At 32.1% G+C, this 19,613-nt stretch overlaps 1 protein-coding gene across 1 annotated transcript; it reads left to right on the top strand.

Moving 5' to 3' along the window:
- The first annotated feature begins 8,209 nt into the window (after window positions 1-8,209).
- Window positions 8,210-12,653, top strand: LOC114287455 (transcription factor bHLH123). Its single transcript, XM_028230823.2, has 7 exons — window positions 8,210-8,915; window positions 9,002-9,599; window positions 9,717-9,824; window positions 9,937-10,002; window positions 10,130-10,195; window positions 10,351-10,401; window positions 11,612-12,653. Exons 1-7 carry the CDS (start codon window positions 8,572-8,574, stop codon window positions 11,762-11,764), a joined length of 1,386 nt encoding a protein of 461 aa, XP_028086624.2. The 5' UTR covers window positions 8,210-8,571; the 3' UTR covers window positions 11,765-12,653.
- The last annotated feature ends 6,960 nt before the right edge of the window (window positions 12,654-19,613 follow it).

The following is a 19,613-nucleotide window of genomic DNA, read 5'->3' as shown; positions in this document are numbered from 1 at the left end:
AATACTATGCAAAAATAAGGCCTAAAAGAGAGTTAAAGAAGAAAGTGATAACAGGAGGCCTCAAACAGAGAAAGACCCTTAATCAAACATGAAAAGGGGCTCAAAATATGGCTATTTACAGTTGGGGTCGGAGCCCAAAAATGCAAGAAACTAAGGCTTATATACAAAGCAAAAAAAAGACTAGAAAATGGAAGAAAGTGACTCACCCTTGTAGACCAATGCTCCAACAACTTTTGAGCCAAGTTTGGGAGTTCTTCACCTCTGGAAAGCAGCCTCAAGTTGCTTGAATGGAGGATGGAGGTGTGGTGCTATGAGGTGGTGTAGGAGCAAGGTGGTTTTGAGAGTTGGAATAGAGAGAGAGAGAGAGAGAGAGAGAGAGATTGAGTGCAAGGGCTTAAGACCAAATTTTTGTAACCCCTCAAAATGTAGCTGAGGGGCTGATTATATAGACAAAGGAGGAGAGGAAAAAGGGGGGAAAATGAATTCAAATTTCCCCCCAAAAGGGCACCCTCCGGATACAGGATCTGTGGGGAAAAAGAGGTCACAGCTGGAAGGAACAGGGAGTGGAGGTCATGGCCGGCCAGGTTTTGGGGGTTCAGGTGGTTGGCCGACCACCTCCCATGGCCGGCCGACCAAGGGTCAAAGGGGTCAAGCAAAATTACTGGTCGGCCACCTAAAAAATGTGGCCTCCCATGTGTACACAACACAACTATGTGATTGAAACCCAAAAAAAGTGAACCAAGAGAGAGAAAGGACCATTTTTTAGAGGGGGTCAAAACGGTCAGGAACAATTACTGGTCGGCCACCAAATATTGGTGGCCTCCCAGGTGTGTACAACACAAATATGGGGTTTAGGGTTCAAGAAAGTGGCTCCAAGGTGGTCAACATTGGCTTTCAAGTGAGAAAAACGGGCGTCGGAGAGCGATGAAGAAATAAAACTGATTTTTTTGGAACAATTGATGGCCTCTCACCCTCCTACAAGCTTCCTAACTATGAAAATAAGGTCTCCACCAAAAATGAACCAAAACGGATGCAAAACGGAGGTTCGGGGGACCGAAACGCGCGGCCCGGGGCCCCGAAAATGGGCTGTTAAGCACCAAAGGTGGCGTTTGACCATGAAGTTGGTCTCTCGAGCCACAGTGTCCCCCAAAAGGGAGTAAATAAGGTGTGTACCAAAAATCGGAGCAAACGGAGATGGTTAGGCAGTCCCGAACCGAGGCATACGGCCGTCGATTCTGAAAAAATCGGAAACCGGGCTCCAAACGGGAAAAATGGCCTACGACCACAAAACGTAGCCTACGGCCGCTGAGAGATGATCTTTGAGACCTCTCCCTCCCTTCAGGAAGAGAAAACAGAGAAAACAGAGCCTGGTTCGCAAACCGAGGCAAGGCACGAAAGAGTCCGGAAGTCCGGAGGCAAGGCTCGCAGCCGAGACTCTGAAACTTCTGAACGAGCACTATATGCAATATCACCGACCGCTCAACTGGTGACGTCTGAGTCTTAAGGTCGATCAAAAATGGGGTGTCTACAACGGACCGCGGGCCAATTTTACGTTCCTATCAATGTGCATTTTAACATGTCAATGTGAATATTCACATTGTCAACGGACCGGGCCGGGCTTACCCTGGGCCGCGGGCAAGCTTTGGGCAGCGAACAAATTTTATACTCCTATCAATGTTAATGTTAACATGTCAATATGAATATTCACATTGTCAAGGGTCGAGCTAAGCCCGCCTCGGGCTGCGGTCGGGCTTCGGGCCCTCCACAGGTTGCGGGCCAATTTTACACTCTTGTCAATGTGAATGTTAACATGTCAATGTGAATATTCATAATGTCAACGGGCCGGGTTAGGCCCGCCCTGGGCCGCTGGCCAATTTTATACTTTATCAATGTGAATGTTAACATGTCAATGTGAATATTCACATTGTCAACGGGCCGGACCGGGCTCGCCTCGGGCTGCCCACGGGCCGTGGGCGGGTTTCGGGCAGCCACGAGGCGCGGACTAATTTTACACTCCTATCAATGTGAATGTTAACATGTCAATGTGAATATTCACATTGTTAACAGGCCAGGTCGGGCCTACCCCAGGCCGCCCACGGGCCGTGGGCGGGTTTCGAGCAGCCACGGGGTGCGGGCTAATTTTACACTCTTATCAATGCGAATGTTAACATGTCAACGTGAATATTCACATTGTCAACGGGCCGGGCCGGCCAGACCTGCCCCGGGCTACGGGCGGGCTTTTGGCCGCCCATGGGCCGCGGGCCAATTTTATACTCTTATCAATGTGAATGTTAACATGTCAATGTGAATATTCACATTGTCAACGGGCCGGACCGGGCCCGCCCCGCGCCGCCCATAGGCCGCGGGCAGGTTTCGCGCTGTCACGGGACGCGGGCCAATTTTACACTCCTATTAATGTGAATGTTAACATGTCAATGTGAATATTCACATTGTCAACGGGCCGAGCCCATCCCGGCTCGCAAGCGGGTTTCGGGCCGCCCACGGGCCAATTTTATATTCCTACCAATGTGAATTTTAAAATATGAATGTTCACATCATAAAATTGTTAACCGTTCAAAAAATATTTATAAGAGTATCAAAATTAAATATAAGGGCATAAATGTCCAAGAAAATAGTGTAAATTAAGAAAAATGACTTCATAGAATAAAACTATACATACATGGGACTAAATGGGTTAAAAAATTTCTTCATGAACTTCTTAAATTAAAATACTTCTAAATGAGATTTATCAATAATTTTCCTAATCAAAAATACCAAAATAAAAACATAATACATAAAATAGAGAAATGAAGGCGTGTGGCAAGGGGTTGGGTATGAGAAGTTATTAATTGGTTTTGGCATATCGTTACCATACCTCATGTGTGTTTTGATTAATAAAAAATGTAAAAATTTATAATTTTGTACTAAACAATTATGAAATATAAAGGAACAAAAGATTTTATAATTATTTGATTTGTGTATTGAAATGAATTTTTAAAAAAAAAAATTTAGAGAGAGAGTTTAGAAAGTTTTTTAATTTAATTGGTTGTATATTTTGAAAATAGTTTTGGAATTTAGAAATTTGGGATGATTTGATATTTTATTATAATTGAATAGATATTTGTGAGAGAAAAAATAATTGAGAAAGAGAAATGAGAGAAAAAAATGATTGATTGATATATAATAAAAAGTGAAATAATTTAATTTTTTTTTTTAAATTGTAACTAAACATAGTTTTTAAAAATTTCTTCCAAAAATATGTTTTAAAACAAAAATCAAACACTAATCCCCTCTCCAATTTTACAAACAAACACAACATTAAATAACACCTTTACCATCCTAATTTCCTCTTCAATTCTTCAAACAAACATAATATTAAGGAACACCTTTACCTTCTTAATTCATTCCCATCTATTTAACTCAAAATAAATTGGCCCTTATGGTGTTCCTAAATTAATAATTTTTCATTTCGTACGCTAGGTAATTAATTAAGGGTAAAATCACATGATCCTTCAAGTGTAATAATTTTTCGTACGCAAGAGGAATGATTGTAATTTGAAATATGTTCAGATGATGCCAAGAGAGAGGAAGAGAGAGCCGTTTTCGGGGCTCTGACTCGTAGGATGATGGGACCCCGGTGTACCCGCACGCGTGCCACGTGGATCCCACTCGTTGACTTTTCCATCTTCTTTTTACTTTATTTTACTTTCAGAAAAAAGTCAATCAGCAGCGTAGCACCAACTCATAGAGTCCTCCCCCTCCGCCACCTGCGGCCTTCGTCCTCCACTCGTTAAGGCCCGTTTGTTTTCAGGTAAAATAGAAAAGATTTATAGCAAAAAATTATTTGTAAGAAAATTAATAGTAAAATAATTAAATAAAATTATGTTTATTTTAATGATAATTGTTAGTGTATGAATTGTTAAATTACTTTCATATAAAATAATAAAACAAATAAAAATACAAAAAATTAAGCATTAATTTTCAAAGAAAATGTCTAACATGTAAAAAATAAAAAAATAAAAAAATTTCTAATTCCCTCACTATTTTTCTAATACCACCTCCACCTGCTCCATTTCAATCCTCTCCTCCATCCTCTATCTTAATCCCCTTCTCCATCCTAATTGCTTTCCCAACTCTGCAAACAAATATAACACTAAATAAGCCCTACCTCCATCGTAATCTCATCTCACCCTCTACACTCCAAAACAAACGGGACCTAAGGGCTATTTTAGAAAGATAATTAATAATTATCTTTTAATTTTTAACTCATTTTAAATCATATTTTATTTTTTATATATATATTTTTTTAAAAAAAATTTAAAAAGTCAAATTTTAACCATCTTCTTAAAACAATCCTAAATCCACCCCTTTTTTATTTCTCAAACATATTAAGGGTCCGTTTGGGAAGGGCTTTTCCGGGCTTTTTTGGCTATTTTAGCCACAAAAGACAAAATAGGCTATTTTAGCCACAAAAAACAAAACATCACATCTAACCCATAATCATTACACTCTTCTCTCACAAAAAAAGTCAAAAAAACCCAAAATTCAAAAAACTCTTCCCAAACCAAGCTTTTTAACCCAGGCTAAAATAGCCAAAAAAGCCAAAAAGCTAAAAAGTCAACCCACTTCCCAAACGGAGGCTAAAAATCTCAACAACAAAAAATAAAAATAAAAATAAAAATAAAAATAAAAATAAAAATAAAAAATTATCTCCCCCATATTTATTCTTCTTAATCATTCCTACATTTAAATCAACTCATGATTTATACCAAAAAAAAAAAAAAAAATTATTTAATTTTTTAGGTATGGTGCCCCGGATGAATTTCTGTGCATAGAGAGTTTAGGATTGGTAATAAATTTTCATATATCTATGATGCTTGATCTGATTTTAGGTTGTGATTGGATGTGTTCCTAATATGGCTTAATTTTTTGTTGTTTAGTAGATCATGTTCTTGAAAACCAATCATAACTGAAGGCTATGAGCTCTTAAAATCAAATGCTGATTAACAACATTACATGACTTGCCGTAATCATTAGTTTTTGACAAAATTTTTGAGAAATAATTCTAAAACATAGAGAAACTTTCTTGGAAAGTTGGTAAGATTCACCAACCCAAGGCTCAAAAATGAAACATTAGATTTAAAATAAATAAAAATAAAAATAAAAGCTTGATCAAATGTTAAATAATAAACAAATGGAATTGCGGTCCTTCCAATGGGGATGTTATCAAGCACAAGTTGCATGTGATTCAATGACAAATTTGACACTTCCATGTAGTGTTTGATGCATTAAAATGGAATGAAATGATTATTTTATTAAAATATTTATTTTTTTATTTAGTTAAATAAAACAATAAATATATTATAATGAAATGATCATTTCATTAAAAAAAATTATTTTGTTTGATTTCATTTTATTCCAATAAACTAAACTGGGTAGAATTATGTTTTGGTGCAATTGATTGATTGAATGTCATATTCCTCTTTCAGGATATCCCACTTTGTCATTCAGACAAATTGCTTTTGTGAAACGAATCAGCTGCCAAATTGTCTTCGTCTGTAATTTGGTGCAGCAAATAGTCTTCAAAATCCTATTTGATATATATATTTTTTTATGTAAAGTACGGAATTTTTAAAACTTCATCACCTTTTTTTCTCAAAATTATCCATATTGTTTACTACTTCAGTAAATAACTGGTATATATTTTCAAATTTAATATATCTTTCTTATTTATCGAAAAAATAAAAAATAAAATTATAAACTCATCACGTTTGCCCTCACTAGTATATATATACACGACCTGAATAATACCAGTCTAGGCTAATATTTTTCATTTTTTAATAAAAAATGTTATTTGTCACCGCTTTTTTTTTGTCACTGTTTTATATCTTTTATTTGGAGATAATTATTAAAAAATTATCAAACTATATAATTATTAAAAAAATTAATAAAAACAAATGTCTTGTCTTTTAATCTAATAATACAAAACAATATAAAAAATAAGTGATATATAGTGAGAACTTGATTGTTTTAGTAACTTTTTTATTTTTTAACTATTTTATTGAAAAAAGTTGTGTTTGGAATAGTTTAATTTTTTTGTAATTAAATAAATAGTTATAAGAGAAAAAATGACTAATTGATATTTTATTTTATTAATTATTTTAATTTTTATTAAATGTTTTGGCCCAACCCTAACTTCCCCAACAACACCATAATCTTCTTTAATAAATCGTGCCGTGTACTTGGGTTGACAGCCTTGCCACAATATGAACTGAAAATACCTACGCATTGAAAATATCCAATTTTTTCTTTGTTCTTCTTCTTTCGAGTTTGACGAAAGAGTTGATTTCATTTTGAAACGAATAATGAACTAAATAGAAAAATAGCCTACTATTATTTTATACCTACTTGAAAACCAACAGCAACACTACATAAATAAATAATTAAATTATAAAAACCCCACGCAAAATGGTGTCATATATTATAAAATTTTGATTTTAAATAAAGAAATAAGTTTTATTTCTGATTCATATAAATATTGAATCACATTATCTCTCACATTTTTTATATATTTTTTCAAAAAAAAAACCAAAAAAATTAAAAAATCAATTTTTAATCATCTTTTCAAAATACCGCTATAGCTATTTTAGCCCTTTAGCCGTATGCCAAATGAAGGCAGAATAGACCATGCAGTTTTCTTCATGTGGGCTCACCTTGGTGTCATCTTAGACAATTTAAGGCCTTGTCTGTCATAATTTAAAAAAATCAAAAAGTCACTTTTTTTTTTTTTTGTTCGATCGGCAAAATAAAGCTTTATTGATGAAAAAGAAAAATACATGCAAAAATACATCAACAAAGCAGGGAAGTGCACTAAGTATCATAGCTAACCTCTACAATCCCAAATAGGTTACATCATTTTATTTAAGTCACATCATCTTATTTAAGTCACATCACCTCTCTATCACATTACTTTAAACCCAACCCATATTTCATAAAAAGTCAAAAAGTGCATTTATTTAGATCGTCTCAAATTATTCTTCTTAGTGGTGTTTTGAGAAGTTGGTAAAAATTTAACTTTTTAACTTTTTTGGTAGCTTTTTTGATAAAAAAAAATTGGATTATTTTGGATAAAAAATTGACTTTTTTGACTAAAAAAATCAAAAAATTGACTTTTTACCCATCTTCCCAAAGTGCCCATACAATCTGTCTATAAAAAAATCAAGTTTATAATGTGACAACTTTAAATTCTATCTTTTCTAAATAAATTTCCATCAAATGACAAAGGTCAAGTTTGGGAAGACTAAAAAAGTGTACTTTTTGTCTTTTTGAATTAAAAAATTGAGGTTGAAAATATGAATGTTTGGGTTAAGTTTTTGACTTTTTATTGAAAAATTTGTAATAAAAAATTGTAAAAATTGATTTGTAGGGAAAAATTTGAATTGGGAGTTGTGCAGCCGTAATTGTTGACTTTTGGTGAATAGTGTTAACTTTTTAACTTTTTGAGTAACTTTTTGACTTTTTGACTTTTTTAGAAGTACCCAAACTTGACCTTAGTATTTTTTTTTCAACAAACTTACTTTAAAATTGACTGGAAATGAGTTGTTCCTATCATGTAATTAAACTAGTAGCCTTGGTTGCAGAGTAACTATTTTAGTCATAGAGTTAAAAAGTCATTAGAAGTTATCACATCACTCTCTCTACTTTTTTGCACATCTTTTCATAAAAAATTAAAAAATTACAACACAACATATTCCCAAACGAAACCAATCTCATTTCAAGTATAAAAATTTTACATTTACACTCCCCCATCAATTTTTTTTTTTTTTTAAAAAATTATTTATATAGTAGAGTAAATTATAAATACACTCCATAAGGTTTGCCTAAAATACAGATTGTCCCCTGTAATTTGAAAAATTACAAATATTCCCTTATTAGAATTTTTTATTTAACAGAATTAGCTAAAAAAATGAAATTCATAATTGCTCTCCTATACAATAATAAAATTAACTAAATTATTAATTGAAACATATTTTTAACATCATTAAAAATTATTAATTGACTTGATAATTTGTTAATAAAAGAAACAATTTGTTATAAAATTAAAAACTTCAAAATGAAATATAATTTGTAAAATCACAAGATTAATTCATATTTTAATCAACTCAATGGGTGTATTTATAATTTACCCATCTATTTATTTAACTTGACTAAAAGCAAATGATTTTGATTTCAAATTTACTTTCCTCTGTCTAATCCAATCAGTACCCTCTTTATCAAAAAAAAAACAAAAACAAAAGAAATCTAATCAGAACCCCAGAAAAAGTCAACTAAATTCTGGTAATTTTATTTGGTTCGTACACTGAAGATGGTTCTTGGATGATATAAATACCGAGATGCAGCGAATCGATTTCATCATACTATGAAACCAAGCACAAATCACAAAGAAGAATACACAGGCTAAAACAGGAGGGTGAAGAATCTGAAGACAAACCCAAAAAAAAAACCCGAGAAAGAGAAATACAGATCAAATTTAGCCTTTATAGGAAAAGAAGATAAACTTTGTGAGTAGCTATGGCCGACGAATTTCAGATAGGCAGTGGAAACAACTGGTGGGAATCAAGAAACAGGTTCGACAGCGGATCATCATCACCGTCATCTTCGTCTGCACTCACTAGTGCGGGCAGTTTTGGATGGCCGACAGAGATAGTGGACCTCAAACCAAGCTCTTCCATCGATTCTGTGTCTGTGTCTGCTGGTGGTGGTGGTGGTGGTGGTTCCACTATGGTTTTCCAAGATACCAACAAGCTCCAACCTCCTGATGATTCCTCCGGTAGCGGTGTTTTGGCCGATCCAACCTTGCAAATGATGGGTTTAGGCCTCTCTTCTCAACCCATGGATTGGAACCAAACTTTGCTGTAAGTTAAAACCCTAAAAACAAAAACTAAAACAAAAAACTTTTTTTTTTATTTTTTTATTTTTGATAATTTTTTGTTTTGGGCAGTCGGGGTGGAAAAGCCGAAAGCAGTTTTAGGTCAATGCTTGAAGAGGACTTGAGCTCGAGCACAACTAATTTTCAGCAGGAAACTGGGATGGGACCGTCCCAAGAGCAGTGGAGGCAGAAAATATATTCTGGCAGTTCTGACGACTCGACCGCCAACGAATATAAGCAAATTAACCGGGGGTTTTCGTTGGATCAACCAGGGTTTAGCTCCGGTGAAGGTGTTTCTTCTAGTTTTCAGATGGATCAAGCTGGTTATGGAAGCCCCTCAACAATATTACAAGGACTATTAGGATCTGATAGTCAGCAACAACAACAACAACAACAACAACAATCTAGTTTTGAGAACCGAGAGGTGAATTATTTGTATCCGCCAAGTTATGGCATGAATTCTGGTGAATTATTGCCGCCTTGGTCTAAATTTCCTCAGTTCATGAGAAATTCACCTCCGAAACAACCACCTCATGGTCAGTTACAGTTGTCCAACGCCACTCCATTTTGGAACACCACTGCGGCTGCCATGAGTGACGCTCGATCAAGCTTTTTCCCATCCTTGCAGACTCAGCAGTTTTCTCCTCAAACATTTGAAGAGAAACCTAAGGTAAATCATAATGGTGTTACCTATTACCGATACTGATATATATCTTGATATTTGTTATTTAAAATCAACTTTTCAGATTGTGATGTCGTTATAAATTATGTATTCATTTTACAACAGAATACGTCAGAGGCTCGGGATTTGAGCACGGTGGCAAAGAAAAATAGCAGTGAGGCATCAAACAAAAGGACCCGGAGCGAAACACCGTCACCTTTGCCACCTTTTAAGGTACACACAAGCTTGGAAAAGCTTTATTTTTTAGGATAGAGAATTTTGATATTTTCTTGTTTCATAGCTATGGATGAGAAGTGAGAAATTCTAGCTTTGTTGTAATGCTTAGGTGAGGAAAGAGAAGATGGGGGACAGAATAACTGCTCTCCAACAATTGGTTTCACCTTTTGGAAAGGTAAATTTCTGAGTAAATCTTCACTTTCACAAAAGATAAGAGAGTGGGAGTGAGAGGTCATTTTCTTTATGAGTTCTTGAAATTGAGCTCAACTTTGATAGATTGCAATCATGTTAATCTGTTTCAGACTGACACAGCTTCAGTGCTCTCTGAAGCAATTGAATACATCAAATTCCTCCATGGACAAGTTCATGTAAGTGTATATATATATATATATAAAATTATAACACCTTATCATTGTTATAATAAAATTATGAATAAATTCATTCAATTCCAAACAAAAAAAAGAAAATGTCTCAATTAGCCATTTTTTATTTGTACTTTCTTTTTTTGCTTATACAATATCAGATTTTAAGCGAACCATACATGAAAAGTGGAGCTTCCAATCAGCACCAGCAGGTACAAAATTCTATTTATTTCCTTCTCTTAGTTATCAAGTAAACACTAATTAATATACTAACCGTTATTGAATTATTTAAAGCTTAAATTATTAGAGATGTAGGTTTATTATTTATATATTTGATACGCCGCTCATGTATCATCAGACTTTCTTTCATATAAGTGAGTGGGTTTGTTATTATTTATATTTTTCACATGCTCCTCACCAAATTTTTTTGAGCGATGATAGAGACATTAATTAGTATATCAACTAACACACTAACTAAGATATAAGGTGTATATTTTCTCCGTCTTAAAATATTAGTCCCTTATTTCATTTTTTATTGTTTTAAAATATTAGTTACTTTTCAAAAATTAAGGAATAAAATAATACGAATTTACTATTTTGTCCTTCTTTTAAATTCATTAATAACATAATAAGCACAATTATAATAATTGATATTCTCAAAAAAATATACTATTAAAGAGTAATTTTGAAAAATTAATATTTTTAAAACGTAATAATTGTACTATCAAAAAAAGTTAGATTATCTAAAAATGACTATTATTTTGGGAGAGAGAGAGTATGTGAATTCCACTATTTAACATGGTTATATCTAATATTGTATCTAGTTGGTACACTAATTAGTATTTTCTTCATTATTGAATTTTTTTTCATGAGTGAGTCAAATATAAGACCAATTGTCAACTCTGATACTATATTAAATTATTAATTACTAAATCATTTAAAATTTTAAACTATTCGAGAGAGTGGTAATTTTATTATGAGCAAATGACACTAGTAGTTCTTACATTTTACCCCTTGTGTCATTTTAAGCTATACATTTTGACTCAATTTTACTCATTAATTTTAGATTTTATGTCAATATGATCCAATTGGCAATGCTATTATGATTTTTTACAAAAAAAATTATCACTGAGTTGACTAAAGTAAATTAATTGAATTGATCAAATTGATCAAATTTATAATTTTGTCTCTAAAAGAATGACACATACCACTCAGGTGTGCATTTTCAATAAAATAATGGTAACATTTGTAATCAATTAGACTAAATTGAGATCAAATCTAAAATTTATTATCAAAATCGAACCAATTGAAATTACACTAACCAAAATAATTGATTATAGATGTAATATGATCATGTAGCAGTGAAATCTTCTATTATTTTTATTTTTTGAGAAATGATAAATGATTTTTCTCATAACGCAGAATTTAGATCATAAATCAAAGGAACAAGAAGGATCAAAGCAAGATCTTAGAAGTCGAGGGCTATGTTTGGTGCCAGTGTCGAGCACCTACCCGGTCACCCACGAGACCACGGTTGATTTTTGGAACCCTACATTTGGAGGAACCTTCAGATAGAAGGGGGGGGGGGGGGGGGCGGAATAATGATGTAAGCCATCATCAACGTCAACATTTGGGCATGGGACCGATTCGCTACAACTAGTATCTTATCAAACCCTAGCCAAGTTGGGGCTGATAAGATGGGCAAAAATCTTAGTGACACAGAAATTGTGCCACAAAAAAGGCACACATGTGCCTTATTGGGCGCGATAGGCCCTATTATGAGCTATGATTGGGCCTAAAATGGATTCATCAAGATAATTCAAATTGTCATTTTGTAAGATCTATTAAACAAGGCATCTTTACAAAAAATAAGATGATAAGATATCGGTAGTCATATGATCATATGACATTTGTCTTAAAAAATTAGAAGACAAATGTAATTTGATCATGTAGTTGTTGATACCAAATCAATCTAATTTTTTTGATGATTAATATATTTGATGTAATTTACAAATTAAACGGTTCAAATTATCTTGATGAACCCAAAATAGATCATACTCAAGTTCAACAAAACACTTAAAAGGATTGAGTCTCGTTCCTTTGAAGTGCTCTGTGCCCTTTTATGTGGCACAATTTCTGTATCCCTAATAAAACTGTTAAATAACAAAAAAAAAAAAAAAATTGAAGATACCGGAGGAAATTGTACTCGTCCGGGACAGAAAAGGAAAAAATTCTGATAGAGAAAGACAGGGAAATTGTTGGGGCCAGGCAGCTACAGGCAAAATGATGCTGCTTTGGCCGATACTAGGGACCATTGGACTCGACTAAAGATTTGTTAGTTGTAATAATTGAAGAATTATATGATTGAATTGTTGATTTATAGGAATGAGAACAGGTAATAGAATTGGAGAGAAAGTTGTACACTAGTTTAGATGAGAATTTATTTTTGTTGTTTGTAGCTGAATTTGAAATTGTTTTTGTATCTGAATGAGCATAGAGCTGGCACTGCCTTTAGTTTAAAAGGAAGAAAAGATTGGAAAAAAGAGAAAGATTGAGAAAAGAAAAGAAATGGAATAAATGAATTCTACAATAGGAGTGAGTGAGTGTGGGGAAGATCAATTGATTGGAAATCTCACTTTCGATCTGTTTATATGTTTGGAATACGTTAGTGGAAGTCAGAGGGTGGCCCATTGCCCCTGCTTTTAGGGTTTTTTGTTTTTTTGTTTATTTCATTTATTTTTTATAACTCTTTTAGTTTTATTGTATTCTTGTATTAAAAAATGGACGGATATGGGTCCAGGAGCTAGCAGCCATGCTTTTGTGCTTTTCATCGATTGGTCACTTCCAAGGGGCTTTCCTTGGAAGATGAAGACGAGCCTAAACCCATCCCTCTCTCTTTTCATTAGAAGTGGACACACACTGCATTACACTTTTTTTTCTTTTTTCTTTTTTATCGGCAAAGAAGATCTTTATTGATGAAAGTATGTAAAAAGATACAAAATATTAATAAAGAGGAGCTTGAAGCTAACTGAAACTCCAAGCGCCAGTTGGTGAGAAACCAACACACTACATCACATTTGTAATTAGATTTAATGATTATGATAATTATTTGAAGCAGTTAGATAAAATTAAAACAATTTATAACACTTACATGTTTTGGGGGTATTTTAAAAAAAATAGAAATAAAAATAAAAATTGTAACATCCATATCAAGAGAGGTATTTGCTTTATATGTTAGTATAAATATATATAATATATATATAATATATACAAATTGAATTCTTATACAAAATTTTATATACTTTTGTAGTCCTTTTTTTATCTCAAATTAAAACACCATCATTCTGGCTTAGAGCATCCCATCAAACTAGCAAAAGTCGTTTTTTAGCTAATTTGATGATAGTGTTCTTCTGCATCAATCCCGTTATAGTAGGTTGTTAATTTACGAGTGCTACAGTAACTCATTACAACAAGCGAGGCATTGTTCATCGCAATAATAGTGTTATCGGTTGTCCGCCCGGAAGACCGACCAGACGTCCGGCCGGTCAACCGGTCAACGGCCAATTTTTTTTTTTGCTTTTTTTAAGAATTGTTTGACTGGTAACTTATCAATTTAATAAAAAAAGAAAGACTAACAAACACAATAAAAAAATAATATTTAATAAAAATAAGTTAAAATAAAGAGTTTGATGCAGTAGGTGCTAAAAAATGATTAGTTAAAGGGTCTGGCTTTGGTCCAGTCCGCCATCGGACTGGACCGTACTGTTGGGCCCGTGGGGACCCACCACGGGTTTCGTTTGGAAAATCTAAACCGTCAATGTGTAGAACTCGTCGAGTACTATATGCTTATGAAAAATCACGTTGATCGGATATCGATAACTATGTGATCAAATCAATTTTGTATAAAAAAATGGACGGTGAATAAATTAACAGTTGATAAAAAATTATTTTGATCACATAGCTATCGATATCCGATTAACGTGATTTTTCACAGGCATATAGTACTCGAAAAGTTCTACATATTCAACGGCTCATATTTTCAAAACAGGATCCGTGGTGGGCCCCCACGAGCCCAACAGCACGGTCCAGTCCAATGGTGGACTGGAGCAAAGCCAGGCCCTTAGTTAAAATAATAAAATAGCTTTAATTTGACTAAAAATTTAAAGAGTTTGGTGTGGATGTTCTTATAATTTAAAAAATGTTACATCAAATCATTTTGATTGAATTTTTTTTAATAACAATTCTATTTATAAATTATTTTTCTATATATAAATATCAATATGTTTGAACAGTAGGATTATTCATTGGATTGATAAACAATGGATTTTTTAAAGTAATGAATATGGTCCCCTTTGCAACCTTTAGAATTCTGATGGACATAGATAGGGTTGTGATATCACAATCTTAAAATACCAAATTCCTTGCTGAAAGTGGACAGAGACTGGGAATATTTTTCTCTCTTTCTTTCTTTTTCTAGTTATTAAGGTTTCATTTGGTAACAACATTTTTTAGTTGATAAGTTAAAAAGTCACTAAAAAAATTAAAAGGCTAACAATCTATACCAAAAAATCAAAAATTCTCTTTTCTCTCTATTTTTTGCATATATTTTTGTAAAAAATTAAAAAGTTATCCCAAACATACCTGTTTTTTTTTATATCATATTTTAGCCAAAAAACTAAAAAAATATTAAAAAAAACTTATTTCCAAACGAGGCCGAAATTCAACAATTATGTTTAGGTTGTATTTTGGCCATTCATTTTCCATGAATTAAAAATAAGTTGAAAAATAAGTGCTTTGGAAAAAATAATTCAAAAAGTATTCTGAAAATGAAATGTATGATATAAATTCAAGAAAATATTACATAAATATAGTTGGTTTTTTATTTGCTTTCTTATGAAAGTGACAAAATTTATTAACGCTAGTTTAAAAATATTTCTTCTTTGCTCTCGTGGATCTAACAGTATTTCAATATCTAGTAGCGACAACAATTAACAATTTATTTCGTTTTTCATATTTTCCGTTTTCGTTTTTATGTATCATGTTTTCAAAAACAAAAGCAAGGAAAAAATTGAAAACAACTACTGTATTCATTATAGAGTGCGTCGTTTTAAAAAATTCAAATAAATAGCAAATTTAAGGTACTGTTTGGTAGAACTTTATATACGTAATTCTATCCCTTGGTTTGAGTGTGGTGTTTGGGAGAGCTTTCAAAAATTAATTCCACACACTCATTGTTGAAAACACATCTATCCGGTCATCCTCCCGAACGTTCCAGACATCCGGCTGGTCGTCCGGCCAGTTGACCGAAACAGTGTTCTTATTTTTTTGGCACTTGTTACTTTTATATTTTAAATAAAAAATATTTTTAATTTTTTTTTTTTTAATTTTTAGTAACTTTTGAATAGGATTTTGAATTGTGTGTTTAGGTATGAGTTGTAAGTTTTTTAGGCCCTATTTGGTAGGGCTTATTTTCAGTTTATTTCAGCTTTTAGTTTAATTTAAGTTATTTTGATATGTTTGGTTCAGCTTAACAATACAGCTTATAGCTTTTTGTAAGTCAAAAATCAACTTATTCTTTAAGTGGGGGAGAGAAGCTTAATTTATAAGTCAAAAATCAGCTTATATTCACAGTTATAAGTTATAAGCTGTTAAGTTATAAGTTATAATCACTTTCCTACAGCTCTACCAAACGGGGTCTTAATCAAATATCATATCACATCAAAAATTTCAAACTCAATTCAAAACTCATAACCAAACAAATTTTTCACACTCAAATCATAATTTCAATACTCACAAACTCAAAATGCAACTCTATTATCAAATCATAATTCTAAAACTCTATCAAACGCTACCTAAAATATTACCTAAAAAATTAGATATTTTTAGCAGATTTTCTCAAAAATTGTTTTCCAAACATTATGTGGTGTTTTGAGAAATTGATAAAAAGCTAATTTTTTTACTTTTTGACTTTTTTGGTAGTTTTTTTGGCAAAAAAATTGATTTCTTTGGCTTAAAAAGCTGACTTCTTTGGCTAAAAAAATTAAAAAACCAAAAAAATGACCTTTTTAGCTTCTTCCCAAAGTGCCCCATATGTCAAACAATTTTTTCCTGTGAAATTCTTTTCTTTTTTTTAACCCAAAAAAAAAAAATTTACCTAATGCGCCATAAATTCCTGAGAGAAAGGTTACTATTATTTAGGGGTGGTCGCGGTTCGGTTTTAGACCGTTTGCAAATCAGTTTAGACCCGTCCACATGTATGTAGTTTGGGAAAAATTCAACCCGCAATCACCCGCATTGCGAGTTGTGATTTGTGCGGATAGGATTCGCGAATGTGTAGACAGTTGCGGGCAGTTTGCAAATTAGACTTTTTTCTTTAAAATTTTATTTTAGAGCTTTTTTTTTCCATTTTGTAAATATTTATTTTTGGGTCTTTTTTCCCCTATTTTCTAAAATGCTCCAACATTAATAATTAATGAATTAAAACTTATAAAATTAAAAATACAATAAAATCAATTCCTAACACAAATAAATCATTCAAAATCCTAAATTTTTAAATCAAATCATAAACTAACACAAACACATCTTTCAAAATCCTAAACTAAATCATCAACCTCATTCACTATCTATTACCCAACAATACAATTAAAGTAAAATTATTTAAAATTCTAAGTTTACCTAAAAGTAATTCTTCATTAATTTTTACATTCATCTAAAATGCAATAATAAAATAGCAACGGTCCAAAAAGGTCTAAGTGCGGGTGAGTTCTTACAAGTGTAGGTTAAACCCGCAACCCGCAATATTTGTCATATTCCAAACTGCATCTGTCTGTATTATATCTGCGAAACTGTCTATTTGTATGCAAATCAATTCGAATTGGATGAATTGAGTAATTCGAATAACCTTATACCTAACCCTACTACTATTTAAAGAATAACAAGTGCTTTAATATGATGGGACGATTTCAAATGAATGGTAAATTGGGGGGAATAAAAATTACAAATTAATAGACTTGCAAGTGCGAACTTTGTTTAGGACAAAACTATCACTTGCACTGATGTACAAGCATCCGCATCAACTGAGATAAAATAGTAAAAGTGTAGAATATAGTTAGTAAATCATAAAATTCTTCCTCTATCAGTCTTAATAATTTTTTTCTAAATTAACTTTTTGTTGAATTTGTTATAGTACCTCAACAAATTTGTTGAGTAATTCATTAGTTATTCAATATTTTATTATTTTTTTGAGACAGATTAATATATTTTTTATTATATTTTCTCACCCACCGGACATCCTCCCGGATATCCGATGAGTAACTGTAGCAGAAGAAGAAAAATGTCCAAAATTAGCCTAACTGGTCCACCGGTCAACAACAAATTTTTTTTTTTTTTTTTTGACATTTTTTAAGAATTGTTTGGGTGGCACCTCATCAATTTAGGCCAAGTTTGGGAAGACTAAAAAAGTGCACTTTTTGTCTTTTTGGACTAAAAAATTGAGGTTGAAAATATAGATGTTTGGGTTAACTTTTTGACTTTTTATTGAAAAATGTGTAATAAAAAATTGTAAAAATTGATTTGTAGGGAAAAATTTGAATTGGGAGTTGTGCAGCCGTAATTGTTGACTTTTGGCGAATAGTGTTAACTTTTTAACTTTTTGAGTAACTTTTTAGCTTTTTGACTTTTTTGAAAGTACCCAAACTTGGCCTTAATAAAAAAAAGAAAGAATAACAAATACAATAAAAAAATAATATTTTAATAGGATTGAATTAAAATAGAGAGTTTGATGTAGTGAGTACTAAAAAAGTGACTAGCTAAAATAACAAAAGTGAATTTTGAGTTATAATTTAGCTCAAAATTTATTGATACCGATGCGAATGCTCTTATGAATTTAAAATTATTTTTTTCGTATGCCATTCATCTAAAATTCTTCCTAAATATGATTATGCCCTTCAAAGGGGACCAAATAAATAAATAAATAAATAATCAATGGAGTACGTTTCACACCTACTATTTACCCCCCAGGGATTTCAGCTAATTGATTAGCAAAAGGATATTCTAAAATATCTTCTACTTATCAGGAAAAATAAATAAAATCAATTATATCTTTGGTAGGCACAACTAGGTCAAGATGGAGTAGCATGTGGAATTAAATTTTTTAGTTTTTTTTTTATTAAAGATAGATATTAGCTTAGCTTAGAAGCACAAATGAATACAAAAAGAAAGCATCGAAACATAGATCATAATTATGCTTTGTAAAGAATGTCATGTGTGATGCCAATATTATACATTTGTTCTTTCTTTTTCCAATTTTTTTTTTCACGCATGGTGTCTTCTGATAGAAGTCTGTTATTACTTTAATTTAAGCAAGCTCTTCTAATTCCTGCAAGCAGATTGGTGCTTGCAATTAATTATACTATGTAATAGAGTTAAAATAACATTTGTGATCCGTTGGTTTGGGGAGTGGATTAGCTTTTTGGCTTTTTAGCTTTTTTGGCTATTTTAGTCTGGGCTGAAAAGCTTGGTTTGGGAAGGACTTTTTGGTTTTTTTGACTTTTTTGACTTTTTTTATGAGAGAAGAGTGTAATGATTATGGGTTGGATGTGATGTTTTGTTTTTTGTGACTAAAATAGCTTGTTTTGTCTTTTGTGGCTAAAATAGTTTATTAAAAAAACTCCATATTATTCTTCCCAAACGGGGATATTTTAATTTTGTCAATTTGGTTAGCAAGTAAACCAACTGTGTTTCCATGCAAAATTTATAAAGTAGGGTATTTTGATCAAATTTGGAAGAAAAAAATTTTTAATGAAAATTTCCACAAAAACAGTGCTGCGACTATTTAAACACGAATTGAATAAGTTGAGGATCAAGTTAGTAAGACCAAAATAAAACAGAACTCATTTTTTAGGACCCAACAATATACTTAACCCAATTTGTTTTATGTAAATTAGTTGTTGATACCATGGAAGAAAAGGGTATCAAAGGGTAGCGGCGGCAATATATTTATTTTGTTTGGATCCTAATTTTGTAAAAAAATTTGTGAAATATTTTTTAAAAATTAAAAAAACAAAAAATCCCTAATCAAATATCCATACACAACCTCAATATTCAAGCAAGCATTTTTACTAGTAGACAAAAATTTGACTCAAAAGACATATGTTATCGCCTACTTATAGAAAAAATTTACCAAGAATTTACTTTTTACCTGTTTAAAAAGATCAGATTACATAGAATTTTTGGCCAAAAAACAAAAAAAAAAAGAAGGAGAAAGAGCTTATATAATATTTTAGAATGTAAATTAAAAATCTGTTTTATAAATATAAGCTAAAATGTATTTTTTACAAAGTTAGGGGGGTGGCTGCCCTCCTGGTTCCATTCTAGTTTTGCCCTTACAAATTACAATTTATTTATGGTACAGGATATGTAGGTT

Source organism: Camellia sinensis, chromosome 8 (assembly GCF_055761805.1).
Source record: "Camellia sinensis isolate YWXY chromosome 8, ASM5576180v1, whole genome shotgun sequence".
In the NCBI taxonomy this organism is placed as follows: Eukaryota; Viridiplantae; Streptophyta; class Magnoliopsida; order Ericales; family Theaceae; genus Camellia; species Camellia sinensis.
Note: the sequence above shows the minus strand (reverse complement) of the source record. Positions and strands in the feature narration are given on the sequence as shown.

What these genes read in the sequence shown, in the direction of transcription:
- LOC114287455 (XM_028230823.2), top strand. Translation starts at nt 8,572, where the DNA reads ATGGCCGACGAATTTCAGATAGGCAGTGGAAACAACTGGTGGGAATCA. An exon ending in CACCTTTGCCACCTTTTAAG is followed by an intron (nt 9,825 to 9,936) that starts GTACACACAAGC and finishes TGTAATGCTTAG; the next exon opens with GTGAGGAAAGAGAAGATGGG. An exon ending in TCCTCCATGGACAAGTTCAT is followed by an intron (nt 10,196 to 10,350) that starts GTAAGTGTATAT and finishes ATACAATATCAG; the next exon opens with ATTTTAAGCGAACCATACAT.